Source organism: Agelaius phoeniceus, chromosome 18 (assembly GCF_051311805.1).
Source record: "Agelaius phoeniceus isolate bAgePho1 chromosome 18, bAgePho1.hap1, whole genome shotgun sequence".
In the NCBI taxonomy this organism is placed as follows: Eukaryota; Metazoa; Chordata; class Aves; order Passeriformes; family Icteridae; genus Agelaius; species Agelaius phoeniceus.
In genome coordinates, this window is record NC_135282.1 from 861,804 (window position 1) to 878,690 (window position 16,887).

Genomic DNA, 16,887 nt, shown 5'->3' on the forward strand with positions numbered 1-16,887 from the left:
AGCTACTGCTTTTGTTTTTCTTCACTTCTCTTTCCCTCTGGACCTTGTGGAATGTCAGTGCCCTGGTGCAGACCAGCACTACCACCCCAAGAGTCCCCAGAGCTGAGGGGCTTCAAAACAAACTGATGGAGGAGTTCATATCTGTAGTTTAGAGTGTCAAGGAGGCAAAGGTTGCAGTGGCCTAGTGCAGATTTAAATGCAGTGGAGTGGAGTGATCCAGCTGGAAAAGAGCTCTGCAGTCTGACCCTTGGACTGGGCACTGCCATGAGCAGCCCTGGAGGTCAGGAAGGTGGGGTACAGGTACCTGAAGGTGGGGTACAGGTCCCTGGCCATTGCTCAGGGCATTCCTGCTGGGTGTGCTGCACACCTGGCTGATCCCTCCGTGTCAAAGGAGGCGGTTCTGGTCTTGGAGGATCTCAGTGGTCAGGATCTGTTCCTTTGAAAATCTTAATTTAGCCCTGAACTCTTCCTTTTGGCCTCCAGTGACAGATGTGGAGCCCTGAATCATATTGAGGATGTCAGAGATGTGCAGGGGTGAGTGGGGACGTGGCTGGCACGGGGTCACTCAGCAGAGCAGTGACACAGGCAGACGTCTCCTGTGCTCCCAGCTCAGTGTTCCACGTCAGCTGCAATTTGTCATGGCTGTGTGGCTGCTCCTGTTGTATTCCTGCTTGGAAGTGGACCCAGTGCCAGGGTGTCCCTGAATTCAGTCCAGTTCTGCCCCTGGATTTCACCTGCAGCTCCCACAGTGCTGTCAGAGCAGTGCAAGTTTCTGCCACCTGTGATTGCATTTTATGAGAGAGATGAGAAGAGCAAAGGATGATCATGCTTGCAGCATGGGACCTTCTGGAAGTAGGAGCCCCCTGTAATTTATGATTTACCCTCATCAGGACTGATGGAGGTGTCACTTTCTTTGTACCTACGGGAGAAAAGTCTGCTCTGGAGCCACTCCCTGCTCCAATGCTCTACATTTCTCTTTCTTACACAAACAGCTTCCAAGTTGTTTCTACCTCATCTTTTCTCCACACAATTCATCTGCCCACTTCTCACATTCATGTAAAAACTCTGGCACCAATCCTTGGCTGTTTCATGTTTTAGATTATTTTGCTCCTAAGCACTGGAAAAGTCTGCAACAGTAATTCAAATGATTTTGTTGCCTCTTGTTTTACATCTCCGCAAATTCTGCAGAACACAATGTTTCTTTTATGAACAAAGAGTGAGAGTTGTAAATTATTAAGCACAGAAATAAGAGATAGAGACATATTTTGTAGCGCTTTTCTTTTGGAATTGTCCAAGAGAAGTTTGATTCATTCATGTTACTGCATGTTTTTACCATGAAAAAAGAGTTATTCCTTCACCTTGCTTCAGTTTTGGAGTTTCTGCTGTTCATTGTGTGTCCTAGGATGCTCTGATACAGAAAACACCCGTATTGCATTTTAAATTTCCATTAGCTGTGCTCAGTCAGAGGCAGCCCTCCAGACACGGGGTGTGCTCTGTGTGAGCAGTGAGCAGTGAGCACAGATGCCATTTGTTGCTGAGTGCAGCGTGGTGCTGGTGGTGCCTTTGCTGTGCCCCTGGTGCTGCCAGCCTGTCTGGGAGCAGGAGCCAGGCCGTGCTCTCCATTCTGAGACTGCAGGGTCATTTCCATGCAGCGCTGGGCAAGGGGCAGGAGTCATTCTGTCAGTATAAAATGGGTGAATTTACTGAGCTGAAGTGCAGATTTTGCTGATAAACGAGAGCCCAGCTCAGCAGGCCATTGAGGTTCGTGGCTGTTTGGCAGAGCACTCCCCATGAGCCTGGCTGAGGAGATGAGTCCCAGGGAGTGGCAGAGCTGCTCTGAGCAGGGCCAGTGAGGAGCTGGGATCCGAGGAAGGGCAGCGAGCCGTGAGATGGGAGCAGTGGGGCCCCTCTGCCTGTGCTGCTCAGGAATGGGGCACTCAGGGTGTGCCCTGCATCCCTCCTCACACAGGCAGCGCTCCCTCCCTTCTGCTTCCAAGATTTCATCATTCTTCACCTCTGCTCTTCTCTCTAATTTTGTTGAAATGGGTCTAATGTACTGGGGGGAATGACAAGGACTCAGATGGACTGATTGCATAATCCTCTCTTTATTAAGGAGCTTGGAAGAAGAAAAACAACTCCCCAACCAGCTTGTTATAGCCATCTATGCCACTGCAGAAATGATTTCTTTCTAAGCATTTTATCCTCTCTACTTTTAAACCTTCCCAGATATTGTGTTTTCCAGTTCTTTCTGAGGCTCTTCCACTGTCCTTTTGCTTTGAATTTGCTCCATGTTTCCTGTTGTTTCTAATTATACTCTCCTGCCTATCTGCTCTAGCAATTTTCTCCCCTTGACAGATAAATCCTTGAAATATTTGTGGAAAGTGAGCACTTTCTGCTTCTTGTGCCTTTTAAGCCTCACCTACTGATTTTTTTTAGAAAAATCTCCAACCTACCTCCTGCTCTACTTGATGTTCCTTTAAGTACTGCTCATTCAGGCCCTCTGGAAATCTGGCAGATTATTTCTTCTACCGTTTTTCTAAAAACCCTGCCCATTTCCTGCAGTCCTCATGGCTCTTGTTTGTACCTTATCCTGCTGTGCAATGACAGCAGAACTAAAGTCAAGCAGCTTGAGCAAAGCAAATGGAAAACCATGCCCAAAAACCCATTTATATTCACAGACTGTAGTGATAATTCTGGCAGGGCTGTGTTTTAATTCCTCACATCGTTTGGCTGCTTTTAATACCCATAACAGCTGCCCATTGGATTTCTCCACACAAATTCCAAGAACCTTGGTAGTGTGGAGGTTTGGAGTAAGTTCCCCATCCAAATTTTCCATGTTGCTCGCTTGGAGCAGATACTCTAAGCCCACATTTTTGGTGATTTTGTGTCCCAGCTCATACCCCCTCGAGGATTTTCATTGCAGGGAAGGAAGAGCAGTGTCTATATTTGCAAAGGTTACATGTTAGCCTTGCAAAGAAAGAGAGTTTACATTCAATTAAGTCATTAAAGACTCATAATTGGCCTAAGAAAGTCTGGGGCAGTAGCAGTAAGAGTGAAAACTAAATAAGAGTAGTTGAAGCAGTGCAGTGTTTAGGTGTGTGCTGTGACATGTTACTGGAGCAGACATTGATCTTCACTTACTGCTTCTCCCCCTTACATGAATGATTGATGAACCTGTTGAAGCTGTTAATGATTACTAACATTACTGAATTCATAATTATAACAATTAGGGTGTCTCTTCCCCTGCCTCCAGCTCAATAAAATCAATGTGTCTTTTTCAAGGGCTGGATGTGCGTCTTTCCACAGTCAGTGGCAAAGGTTTCTGAGTTCAGGCTGAGGTTCCCCAGGTGGGAGCAGGGCTGTGCTGAAGCTCAGCAGTGAATCTGCTGTTGAGCTCCAGGTGAGTCCCTGCAGGCTGAGCTGAGAGTGCAGCCCCAATTCCAGCAGCTGAACTGTGCCATGCAAGGAAGGTTGGGTGATGTGTTCTGGCCTCCTCAGCTGACAGCACAGGCTCCTCTCCCCGGCTAGGGGACATTTCCTATTCTCAGGGGCACATTCCTGGGGATTCCAGGGAGCATTTCATGCCATGGCTGTTTTCCCGTCTCCTCCACTTCTCTAGTTATTAGTCTGATCATGTTGTTATTTTTACTGAAAGAGTGATTTCCTTTTGGAAATGACAAACAAGTGCAGCCCCGTTCTGCCAGAGTGCATTGAGGTGAGGTGGTGGGAGCCCACCATTCTCATCTGCCTCCTTAGATCAGGGAATATTCAAAGTCCATTTAAGTCTATCTGCAGTAATGGGTTTGTTTACAGCTGTTTGGCTGCAGGTGATTTGAGGACACAGAAACTGGGAAGGAATAACTCTGGAGGAGGGAGCTGTTACCAGCCATGGCACGTTCCAGAAGCTCCGTGTTTCACTGAGAGCCCTGGCAGGAGGAGGAGCTGCACTGGCCATTATCCCTGGCATGTCTGGAGTGGGATGGGCTCCTGGAATTCTGACTTCAGCTCCAGCCAGGGTGGCTCCTCTGGCTGCTTCAGCCATTAGAATAATCAGCTTCTGCTGAAGCCTTTCAGGGAATAGGCATTTCAAATCCCTAAGTGCTGTTAGATGGAGCTGGGTGAGTTTATGGAGAGATGATTTGGTGTGGTGGTGTCCTGGCAGGGAGCAGCCCAGCTCAGGGTGCAGCTCTGCTTTCTGCAGCCTTGGATTCCTTCTGCAGGGGAGGATCTGCCTGCCACAGGGGTCTCTGCCCTTGGGGTTTGCTGCTGCAGCTCCTGCACCGCTGGCTGCAGTGACACTGGGCTGCTGCTGCTGCTGCTGCTGGGGGACACAGAGCCACCCGAGAGTGGGACTGGGACCCCCAGGGGCACAGACCCCAGCAGGGACAGCCAGGGACACAAACCAGTGCTGCTGATTCCTGCACTGATTCCTGCACCGATTCCTGCACTGCTCCCTGCCCTGGGGGCTTTGCTGTCTCTGGGCACCTCCCCCGGGGTAATTCCCTGCGGTGTAACTGCAATCATCACCTGCCACTGCTATTATTGTGTTATATTTTTATTGTTTTTATTCTTCCCATCGCTCCTGAGAGCGCACCCAAGGATTCCCAGACCCTTGTGTCCAATGCACCTGAGCTCAGGCCCTGCACAGCCTCGGGCTCCAGGGAGCTGCAGGTGCACCAGCAAAGCCCCAAGGGATTGACTGCAGCAGCTCATGCTGATAACAACAGGGCTTCTGGAGCTTTGGAACTCACCCAGTCTGTAATGTCACCAGTAGATCAAAAGCAGGGATTGGGTTTGACAGGCCCTGGGACTGGCTGCAGACCTGTCCCACCATCCTGTCTGAATGATTTCCTCGTGGCTGTCACATCATCCCAAGGTGTGTGGAGGGGAAACATCTGCTCTAGAAAATGTACCACAGCTGGAGCAGGGACAGGGTCTTGTCCTGATTGGTACAGACAGAACAATTTACTGAGAAATAATCTACCTTGAGAAAGGTGCTAGACCAGGTGGATTTCAAAGATCTCTCCCAACCACGATTGCCCTGTAATTCTGCGATTTAAAATCTATTTCAGCCTAAAGCTCTTCCAGAAAGCTGGGTTTGGAGGGAGGCAAGGTGTATCTTCTCTCTTCAGTTTATTTTTCATATTATTGCTTAAAAATAAAAAACAGGATTCTGGAAACTTCTGTTTTAATATTGAGAAAGGTGGAAAGTATTTCCTCTTTTAATTCTAGGCTTGGCAAACACTGAACAATTGTGTAAAGAAAAGTCTTTCTAGAAATTTTTATTTTAATTGAAAAGGACTTTGCAGTTCTGGAAGATGTATGAGTTCAGCAGAAATACTTGCTGAATAGTTCACAGCAGAGGAAATTCCTGTAGCTGAGGGTACTAATCTCATATATTGGATGTGCCTTGGCAGGTATCTCCAAATAAGTCACTAATTTTGAAATATATTGAAAGCTTGAGTCTTGTGGAATGTAATGCTGCTTTTATATATAATTGCATTTGTGGAACCAGTGTGGACACTAATAAACAAAGCATAAAAAAATGTGTTACAGATCTCACCATGGAGAGCTGCAGCTAAATGCTAAAGCACCAGATCTGCCCCTCTGGATTCAATGCCACAATTAGATTTTTTAAAAATTAGTGGGGGGCATAGTTTCAAAACCATTCTGAATTCCAAAGTCTAACCCCACACATATTAATGCACAAGTGTAAATTTGCTGGTCCTGTGTGAGAGGGGCTTTTAGGTGGATAAATGTTTGTAGGATGAGGAGTGAATTGTGCTGAGCACAGTGCTTGATCCCAGTTTGGTGTGCTGGGGTTACTCAACAGTAAATCCAACAGTAAATAATGGCAGTGCTGCCTCTGGAGGGTTTTGGCATGAAGATCCTGGGTCTGGTTCCCCCGAGCAGTGCAGGGTTTGTGCAACTCCTGCCATTCAGAAAAGGTTCCTTCATTTCCAGGAGGCTGTGAGGGTGTTAGCAGGCTGCCAAATTGCACGTGAATGCAAGATGGAAAGCTCTATTTAGGAATGCTCAGGAGTGTCACTGATCAGAGGCTCAGGTCTGGGGTGTGCTGTGGATGATTCTCACTGGCAGACAGCTCCCTGCCCCTGTGCTGAGCTGGTCCTGGCTGCAGCCTTCATACCTGGCTTTTCCTGCTCTATTTAGGAATGCTCAGGAGTGTCACTGATCAGAGGCTCGGGTCTGGGGTGTGCTGTGGATTCTCACTGGCAGACACCTCCCTGCCCCTGTGCTGAGCTGTTCCTGGCTGCAGCCTTCATACCTGGCTTTCCTGCCCAAAGCACGGCAGCTGTGGTTCCTTTTTCCAATGTCCCCCTGGTTCAGCCAGCCATGACCCCATTCCCTGGTTACCTGGAGCATGTGAGCCTGGGCTGGCTCCTGCAGACCCTTCCCCAGGGAACTGGGAGCACTCGCGGCTCCGTGCTCCCCTCCTCTGCAGTTCTACCACACTTGCAAGTGAGTTATCCCCCATTTATTGTTATTTTTGTACGAGGACAGTAAAGCAGCAGGTGGAGAGAGCTGGATTGAGGGTATTTGCAGGGTTTTACTGGACTTTGCACTGTCAGTAAAACCATGTTTGTAGCCTTCAGCTCTGCCTCCTGCACAGGAGCTGGGGCTGTGCTGCTCGTGTGGGGCTGCTGCAGAGGGACCTGGAGTCCCTGACTGCTGGGGATCATTTATTGAGTGAGTATCAGATGGAATAAAGTCAGCATGATTTACCCTTCCTTGGCACCATGTGGGAAATGAGCTCTGTGTTTGCCACGCCAGGGGATGCTCAGAACCCTGGTTCTGAACTGAACTGCTGGCTCGCTGGGTAATTATGTTTTAAATTGATATTATATTAAGAGCTTTGCTAATTTTTGCTCACTTCTGAATTGAGTTATTTGGGAAAAGTGCTATCAACAGCTGGAAAATCATGTAGTGAATAATTTATTTGACAATAGCAAAAAAATAAAAGTCAAATAAATAATTCAGCAAATATTTCTCAACCAACACTACTGATGTCAAGCTCCAGAGAGATGGATCGATTTTTAAAAATCACTCCATTACATGATTAGCAGACTCATTTTTTGGTGATTTTTCTTGCTAGTTGGTTCACTTCATATGGTGATTCCCACAGAAAAATGACTTTTCAGTCTACCTATGCTGAATTTTTAATAGTAAGATGACACTGAGTAAAGTTAAATTTTAATGTAGTGCTGTCTGTACCACCTTCTCCTGATACCTCAGTGGTGAGTAATGATCTTTGCTGTAGCACAGTGCTCCAGGTTCTACAGACCTTGGGTTTAGAGTGCCCTCTCTGACCTTGGGATGGGCTGAGCCCCAGGTCTCACCTTCTTGTCTGAGATATTTTAGTTTGTGTTATTTGTGGATGTATGGAGGATGAGCTGTCAGTGTGCTGACAGCACGTGGGGCAGTGCTGCTCCACGCTCTGGGCTTGGGTTAATGGAATTCCAGCTTTTTGGGTGAGCTCTGACGTGTTCCTTGTGAGTGCCAGGGAGGGCTGGGGGCCCTGCTGGCCTGGCCAGGCAGATCCCAGCCCTGGCTGGGTGAGCTGAGCTCCCATTCTGGAGCTGAGCCAGCCCCTCAGTGCTGGCAGGTGCTGCCTTGCTTGTTTTAACTCCTGCTTTGGGGCACTTCCTGCAGCATTTGGTTTTTTACCTTAAGTACCAGTTCTAGGGACCAAATAGTCCACGGAAAACCTGCAGTTGTTATTGCAGGCTTAAAAGCTTTCTCCAAAAACAAGCTGAAAAATATTCATGATTGCACTGCAGCTTGGAAAGCAGAGGGAGAAGTCGATTGGATTGGATTCATTAAATAAGGAATGTCTGTCTGTAAGAGTATTGTGGGGGTTTTACCTTGTGGTACCTGGGAGAGGCAGAAGGACCCAGAGAAGCTGCCCCAGAGGGGTCCTGGAGGAGTCAGGGATTTGTCCTTGCAAACAAATCTGGGTCTGCTGGTTGACAGAACTGGCACTGAGAGACACAAGAGACAGGGGAAGGATTCCCTGATGGGTGAAGGGAATGAGAGAGGTTTGTCTTTACAAACAGCTCTGGGTCTGCTGAGAGGGGAAGTTGGATACACAGAGATGAGAAACACTGGAAGAAGCACAGATTCCATAGGAAAATCACTGACTGGCACAAGGAGAGGAAAAGGGGGTCATGCATGAAAAGGGGCATTAGGAGTTTTGGGAGGTCTGCACCTCTCAAGCACCTCAGGCAGTGGGGAAAGAGAGAGGGAAATGTGGCTGGGATAAAATTGGGATAAGAAGGAGGCTCCGTCCCCCAAAATTTGGAGAGGCCCGTGGGAGATGCCCCGAGGGCTCTCCCTGTGCTCAGGCAGGGTCGCAGGGCTGCCCTGACTCCTGTTTGCACAGCAGCCCCGGGTGGGTTCCTGTTCCAGGGTCTGCGGGTTCCTGTTCCAGGGTCTGTGGGTTCCTGTTCCAGGGTCTGTGGGTTCCTGTTCCAGGGTCTGTGGGTTCCTGTTCCAGGGTCTGTGGGTTCCTGTTCCAGGGTCTGGGGGTTCCTGTTCCGGTGTCTGTGGGTTCCTGTTCCAGGGTCTGTGGGTTCCTGTCCCAGCCCTCGCCGCTGGTGCCCGCAGGAGCCGCAGCACAGGGGCTGTCAGGACAGCAGAGGGTTCAGTGCAGCACGAGTGCCTGTTTATTCAGCAGAGATGTGATCTCTGGCTCCCCAGCAAATGTGGACACGAATGCAAATGTCCCTCCTGCCACAACAGTTTGACTCAGATGCAGAGGCTTCTTAAAACAAACAAAAAACCCTCACAAATAAAAGGATTCTCTCTCCTGAGACCAGAGCTGGGGATATTTTTTAAGAATTCAGCAAAGACTAGACAGACAATCTTTTCTTGGTGAAAATAAACTATAAGATTATCGGGATTCTCTCCTGGCTACTTTAAATATAGATGGGATATATATATAAAAATGTATTCCTTCTGGTACAGGAGATTTTTCACTCAGTGATTTCTTTTCTCTTAATATCTTCTGGTTTTCTCCTCCTTTTTTCCCCCACCCAAAATCTGTTTAGGTGTGAAGACAGTTTGTTACTGGGCTGCATGTTCCCAGGAGCACTGCAAAAATATGGATAAAATCCACTTTATTTAAAGACTTTGGCACTGGGGATCTGCTGCTCTAGGGAGGGGAAATGCAATGCCCAGGAGCTCCAGGGGAGCTCCAGGGCTGGGGAGAGAAGAGAAGGAGGTACCAAAAAGCAAATATTCTGAAGCAAGGGCTGATTCTGTACTGATCCTTTGATTTCCTTTCCACCTCCTCATTCTTAGTTAGGAAACAAGTCCTGTTCAGTGATGGTATCAGGAGTAATGGCTTAAAATTCCAGCAGAGAGGAGCAGAGAAGGTTTGTGAAATCCTTTTAGTGAAATTGTTTACATTCTGGGGGAAATGCCACAGGAAAAGGTTTCTTTTTTCATTTTAACAGAATCTGTATCAGAAATGAAATGTTTTTTAAAAAATACAGAGCTTTGTTCCAGCGTGGCAGTGCTTTGGCTTTTTAGGCATTTCTCCTGCATCTGCTGTGGGTTGATGTTGTTTCCTCCCACACAGGGATGGAAACTTGGGGGTTTTGCCTGAATTCCAACACAGCACATGACCTTACTTTTACCCAAAAAATTAACTTCTGTCTGAAATGTCACCTTTTTTCCACTTTGTGGTGCATAAATCATCTCATCCCCTCTTTCTATGAGAAAATAATTTTCAGTTTAATTTTCTCTCCCCTGTAATGGTTTTCACAAACCCCTTCAGGCCTGCTGGGGTCAGCTGTGCTGCTGCCACCCTTCTCTCTGCTGGAAGTTTTCCCAGTTATCCCAGGGAACATTTCTCCCTGTGCTGAGCTCTGCTGTGGCCCCTTGCCCTGGCTGTGCAGTGTTTCAGGCCACAGACTGCTGTGGTGCCCTGCAGGAGATGTGCTGTGCACGTTTGTGGGGCTGGAGGAGAATACAATTCCCTTTGCTCTGCTCTGCTCTGCCCCAGGCTCTGTGTTCACTTTGCTGTGGCACATCCTGGTTTGCATATCCATGGCCTCAGGCTGCTCCTGTCCCTCCCAGCCTGCTGCAGCCAGGGCTGGAGCTGGGTTCAGTTTGTGGTGGGAACATGGCAGGGTTGTGCTGGGAGGTGCACAGGGAGCACAGGGAGCACAAGGAGCACAGGGAGCACAGGGAGCACAGGGAGTGCAGGAAGCACAGGGAGCACAAGGAGCACAGGGAGCACAGCTGGTGAGGGCAGCGTGGCATCCTTGACCTGAGAGCTGTGGCCAGGTGTAGCCATGATATTTTCTGAACAATCCTTTCCTTAGGATCTTTCCTCCTGAGAAGCTGAGAGGCCTCAGGAACAAAATGCAACCAATGGTTCTCTGCTGCTGTGTAATGCAACAGGTGCATCTGGGATTGGGCTCATGTGGTTGTTTCTAATTAATGACCAATCAATCACAGCCCAGCTGGCTCGGACACTCTGTCCAACACACAAACCTTTGTTATCATTCTTGTTTTTCTATTCTTAGCCAGCCTTCTGATGAAATCCTTTCTTCTATTCTTTACTATAGTTTTAATATAATACATATCATGAAATAATCAATCAGCCTTGTGAACCATGGAGTCAGCTCCTCGTCTCTCCCCTTACCCTGGGACCCCTGTGGGCACGGCCACAGCCAAGGGGCTCGGGCACAGCCCCTCTCAGAGCCAGAGGCAGCAGAGGACATTGAGCACTCCATGAGCTCCTCAGGCACAGAACTGGGTGGGACACCCTGCACAAACCAGGCTCTTTGCCAGGGACTGCCATGCACTGCCCATCCCTGCTCACACAGTTCAGGTAACTGAGATTCAGTGGTCACAGCTGCAGAAAGCATCTTCTGATCCCACCTAGAGCAGCATGAAATGAGACTGCATTCAGGGCTAGTTTAGAAATCCTGCTCTTTTTTCCATGACATGAAGAAATGAGAAATTGAACACAATGTGTTCCATTTTGGCTCACTTTAAATTCCATCCAGGAGAGAAAGGACACAGTGCATCCACTGAAATACAAACCTTAAAGATGATCAGAGCAGCCTCTTCAAGAGGCATTGCATGGAGCTCTGAATTCAGTCAGCACAGTGGAAATCTCTGAGGATCTTGGGAATAGTCCCAATCTGGGGCTGTTGTCATAAATGGTTTTCATAAAAGTGTATCCTTATTTTCTGCTCTTTTCCCACATCAGCTGGGAGGCCTGCTGGGGTTTGGGTGCATTTTGGGATTCTCTAATCAGTTGCTGAAATGTTCCTTTTGTCCTGGTTGCACTCACTCTCCAGCAGAAATGCCTTGTGACACCTCAGTGCTGTGCCAGTCTGCCTCTCCTTGAGGATTATCCCACAGAAGGAAATTCTGCTCTTTCCCCTCCACACAGACACTGAAGCATTCAGCATTCAGTACTTCAGGAGTAAAACCATTCTCAGTGTCCCCTGGATTTGTGCACTGCTAAGAAATCCCACATTGCTCTGCAGCTTTACAGGAAATTGAGTTTTTTCTTGTCTCTCTCAATGCCACTGGCCTAAGGAGCTCGCCTCAACAATGCAATCTTCACTGCCTTTCCATGCAGTAGCTGGTTTTATAACAAACTTTACAGGAATTGCATCAATTCCCTTTCCAATCTTCCCTCTTTGCATTTCTGCTGTATGGAGTCCTCTGAGACAAACCTGGAACCCAGGGAAGGAGAGCTCCCAAAGTATGGAATCCTCTGAGACAAACCTGGAACCCAAGGAAGGAGAGCTCCCAGAGTATGGAATCCTCTGAGACAATCCTGGAACCCAGGGAGGGAGAGCTCCCAGAGTATGGAATCCTCTGAGACAAACCTGGAACCCAGGGAAGGAGAGCAAAGTATGGAATCCTCTGAGACAAACCTGGAACCCAAGGAAGGGCAGCTCCCAAAGTATGGAATCCTCTGAGACAAACCTGGAACCCAAGGAAGGGCAGCTCCCAAAGTATGGAATCCTCTGAGACAAACCTGGTACCCAGGGAAGGAGAGCAAAGTATGGAATCCTCTGAGACAAACCTGGAACCCAAGGAAGGGCAGCTCCCAAAGTATGGAATCCTCTGAGACAAACCTGGAACCCAAGGAAGGAGAGCTCCCAGAGTATGGAATCCTCTGAGACAAACCTGGAACCCAAGGAGGGAGAGCTCCCAAAGTATGGAATCCTCTGAGACAAACCTGGAACCCAAGGAAGGGCAGCTCCCAGAGTATGGAATCCTCTGAGACAAACCTGGAACCCAAGGAAGGGCAGCTCCCAAAGTATGGAATCCTCTGAGACAAACCTGGAACCCAAGGAAGGGCAGCTCCCAGAGTATGGAATCCTCTGAGACAAACGTGGAACCCAGGGAAGGGCAGCTCCCAAAGCCCCCCGTGCCCCCACCATGCCACACCCAGCAGGGCTTTGCTCTTCTCTGGGGCTTTGCACTCAGGGATCCTGGCAGGACTGGCTGATGTTAAACAACCCAGTTCTGTAACTCTCTCACAACAAGCTCCATTATCTGTAATTCCTGGTTTAGCAAAGGACAAAAGGAGCTTCCCACTGACACTCACAGCAAGGCAGCAGTATAGCCAGAAATTAATTCAGAGTTTTGCAGCCCTCTGCTCCCTGCTGCCCTTGTTCATGGACCCCATCCCGAGCTTTGACCTTTCTTCTATGACTGTATTTTCAATAAACAGAAAATACTTTTGGTGCAGTGGTTTCCCCTTTGAGGAAGGATTCCCTTTATGTTTGTTCACGTGCTGCTTTAGCAGGGAGGAAGTGCAATGTGCTCACTGAAGGGGGGTCTGGGATCACTTTGGGCTGTTCTTCCAGCCTCTGTTTGCCTCTGATCTGGTTGTGTTTCTCCCCCTGTGGAATGGAGCAGTGCACAGTGATCCAGCCACAAAGTGTTACTGAGCCACTTGAATTGCTGGGAAATAACCTGAAATCTTAAGACAAGTGCAAATTATTAATTCATTGTTAAATCCATCATCCCACCAAATCCTCTCTTTGAAGGAGCCTTAATCCAAGGTATTATTAATATAAAAGCAATTATATTCCTGGCTTATCAGTGATGTGAGTGAACATTTCATTCCTTTTTCCTGCAGTGCGGAGGGCCCTGCCTCTGAAATCATGCAGATTGATTTTGAAATTGAAGAGCTGACTGACCTGCCTGAGACCCAGCTCATCACCTGGCAGGTGGAATATCCTGGAGACACCACATCAGACCTGGGCATCTCCAAGATCTACGTGAGCCAGAAGGACCTGGTAGGAGTTCTCCCTTTGGCTATGGTAAGGAACTGTTTGGCTTCTGCAGGGCTTCAGCACCCAGGGAGGGACAGGGGGAGCACCTGGGGAGCCAGATCTGCCTTGGGAGGGGACAGCACAGCTCCCTTGGGAGGCAGCTCCTGCCTGGGCTGGTGCTGTGGGTCTGGGGGCAGAGGCTGAGCTGATGGCATTGCCCTGCTCAGAAGGTTTTGGGGGCAGGAGCTGAGCTGATGGCATTGCCCTGCTCAGAAGGATTTGGGGGGCAGAGGCTGAGCTGATGATGGCATTGCCCTGCTCAGAAGGATTTTGGGGGGCAGAGGCTGAGCTGATGATGGCATTGCCCTGCTCAGAAGGATTTGGGGGGCAGAGGCTGAGCTGATGATGGCATTGCCCTGCTCAGAAGGATTTGGGGGGCAGAGGCTGAGCTGATGATGGCATTGCCCTGCTCAGAAGGATTTGGGGGGCAGGAGCTGAGCTGATGATGGCATTGCCCTGCTCAGAAGGATTTGGGGGGCAGAGGCTGAGCTGATGATGGCATTGCCCTGCTCAGAAGGATTTTGGGGTGCAGGAGCTGAGCTGATGATGGCATTGCCCTGCTCAGAAGGATTTTGGGGGGCAGGAGCTGAGCTGATGATGGCATTGCCCTGCTCAGAAGGATTTTGGGGGGCAGAGGCTGAGCTGATGATGGCATTGCCCTGCTCAGAAGGATTTTGGGGGGCAGGAGCTGAGCTGATGATGGCATTGCCCTGCTCAGAAGGTTTTAGGGGGCAGGAGCTGAGCTGATGATGGCATTGCCCTGTTCAGAAGGATTTGGGGGGCAGGAGCTGAGCTGATGATGGCATTGCCCTGCTCAGAAGGTTTTGGGGGGCAGGAGCTGAGCTGATGATGGCATTGCCCTGCTCAGAAGGATTTTGGAGGGCAGGAGCTGAGTGAGCTGATGGCATTGCCCTGCTCAGAGCTGCTGTGGGTGCAGCACAAGGTGTGCTCAGGCACTCCTCCATCGTGGGGCATCTCTGAGCCAAGAGTGCTCTTACCTTGGCCTGGGACACAGTAATCCTGAGAGACAGGATTGCCACATCCTGAGAACTGACTCCATGTCCGTTTGAGAGTGAGAAAAGAAATCAAAGGAGTGGCATGAGCTCTGATTAATTTGAATTAGTGGGGAGCACAAAATACAGCATGTAGCCAGCTGTCTGTTCTACAGAGGTGCAATCAAGCAGGTACCCCATGGTCACAGTCCAAACCAGAGGACTTGAAAATGGCCTGATCCTTCAGCCTTGTTTTTACCTAAAAAATGCCTGTTAGGTACCCAAGTTTCAAGTACAGTCTGAAATTTGTGCATTTCCTCTTCTGTCCCTCTCACATTTCTGTGTTGTTGGAGATGAAGCACACTTGTGTAAGCTCTGGCTGTGCCTCATTTCTGTTCTTAGGCAACCTGTTAGAAAATATTGACACATTATTATTTAGTGCTGAAAGAAAAACAAAAATCAATCTCAAAGCATTTAAAAAAATGTAACCTGGATATTTGCCTGGTGATAGCAAGTTAATTGTGCCATTACTGAAGACTGGAGGTGTTCTCTGCACTTTGAGACTCCCAGAACTGGCTGCTCTTGTTATTTGTATTTACCAACTTCTGAACCACTCAGGTGCTGGGGTTCTTTATATACCAAGCCCACATTTTCTCCCTGCTGGCTGGGGCTGGCTCCCAGATGAGAGCTGTGTCACCCTTTGCACGGCTGCATCTTCCTGCTGGGCCCTGGGAGCCTCTGCTGCTGTGCTGAGGGAAGGGGCTCCCACAGAACACCCTGGGCAGCTCTGCTGTGAGCTGGGCCCTGCCGTGCAGCCACACCAGTTCTGGGTGAGCTTAGGGCTGTGGAACCATCACTGACGTCATGGGAGATGCTGGGGTTTCTGTTCTCTCCATACATAATTGAAAAGATAAAAGGTTTGCTCCCCAGTGGTCCCAGTGGTGGCAGGAAAGCAGAGTTCTCCTCAGGTGTGCCCACGAGCCGTGAGTGCTTTATTGTCAGGTGATATAGTGGCAAAATATAGCTCTGAGAACAAAAATAGCTGCTGCTGGCAGCTGCTACAAATCAGCTCAGTCTCCTAATTTCCATTAAGGATGAAGAAAAGCCCATTTTGCAGCAGCCCAGAGCCGTGTGCTCAAAGGTCACACGCAGCCTGTAAAGCTGTCGGGAGGTGGCATTTGCAAGGCACCAGGTGTGGGCATGGTGGGGAGGAGAGGGGCAAAGACAAATGGCAGCAGTGCCTGGATCCCTGACAGGCTGGGAATGGAAAACCTGCTCTGCACTGGAGTGCCAGGGAAGGAGCTCAGGGGATTCCAACCTCCAGATCTTTGTCCTGCTTCTCTTTGTGCTGAGGAAATGGTGATTCATGTGCAGCCCTTTGGGTGTCCAACTTTGATTAGTTTGATACTTCAGTTTTCCCTGTGCTCCTTGCAAAGCCGGCTTGGCATTTGCAAATTAAAGTGAAATTTAAAAATAATTTCTCCTCTTCCATTTATAAAGAAGCACAATGAAAATAATGTATTATGTTATTTCGCTGCTTTTGGAGACAGGAATAATTTGAGTTGTTTTTTTACTGGTCTTTATAGCAGAACATGTAATTTCATGTATGCCATTGTTTCAACCTGCTCCTGATGTTCTTTTTAAACCTTTAATGAATATGTTAACAGCAAGTAAACTGTTCTACTTACCATCAGCTTGAGAAGTTGGATAAGCAGACCAGGTAAATAAATAAAATCAGTGGTGGCAGTAAAGAGACTATTAATTATAAAGGAAACTTTATTTGTACTACAGTTATTTCTAATAATTGCAGGGATCAGCTGTCATGGCAGTGCTGGCTCTGATGGATTCCATAAATAGCCAGGGTATTCATGCCCCTATAAATGCATGTACCTGACCCATCTCATTGGTCACTAGTGCTGCTCACGTTCTGCTGGACACTGGGGCTGCACTCAGGCTTGGCCACCCCAGCTCCCAGTGGGCTGCTGCAGTGGGATTCTGGGGCTGCTCAGCCTCCTCCTCCTCCCACCCTCAGAGCTGACAGTCAGGGTGCTTTGGGGTGAAATCTGAGCTCTTCTGGAAGCTGAGTCTCCCCTTGGCAGGGATGTGGAGGAACAGATTGATTTGGGGGATCTGCTGGGCTGGGAGCAGCCTGAGCTCTGCCTGGCAGCTGAGCAGTGCAGGATCTGTCAGCCAAACCCTCTGTCCTACTCAAATTCAATGAGGGAGTATTCCTAAAGACTTCACTGACAGCTTTATGAAAAAGAAAGAGATGTCTAGAGAGTAGATAAAAGCTTTTACCTTCCTAATTCATAGCTTTTAAATTGCAATTACAGTATTCGGCAAGTTTTCAAATATTTAATTAAAATGTTACCCAGTGCTGAAAAGGAGCCTTTTTAAATCAAAATGATTAGTGAATCACAGATGAAATCTACTCCTAAGAAAGGGAGGAACCGTTGGATCACTGTGATATTGCCAGCAACCATTTTCTTTTCAGAGATATATTCTATTGCTTCCTGAAATAAGACAGGTCAAGGACTTCAGATTTCACCCCATAAACC

At 48.5% G+C, this 16,887-nt stretch overlaps 1 protein-coding gene across 2 annotated transcripts in view; it reads left to right on the forward strand.

Moving 5' to 3' along the window:
* TMEM132D (transmembrane protein 132D) overlaps positions 1 to 16,887 on the forward strand; it is a 196,210-nt gene that overhangs the window by 109,717 nt on the left and 69,606 nt on the right. For both annotated transcript variants that reach the window (XM_077187774.1, XM_054645765.2), the window contains one exon: positions 13,142 to 13,325. In XM_077187774.1, the coding sequence (XP_077043889.1) occupies positions 13,142 to 13,325 (184 nt within the window). The remainder of the gene's footprint in view (positions 1 to 13,141; positions 13,326 to 16,887) is intronic.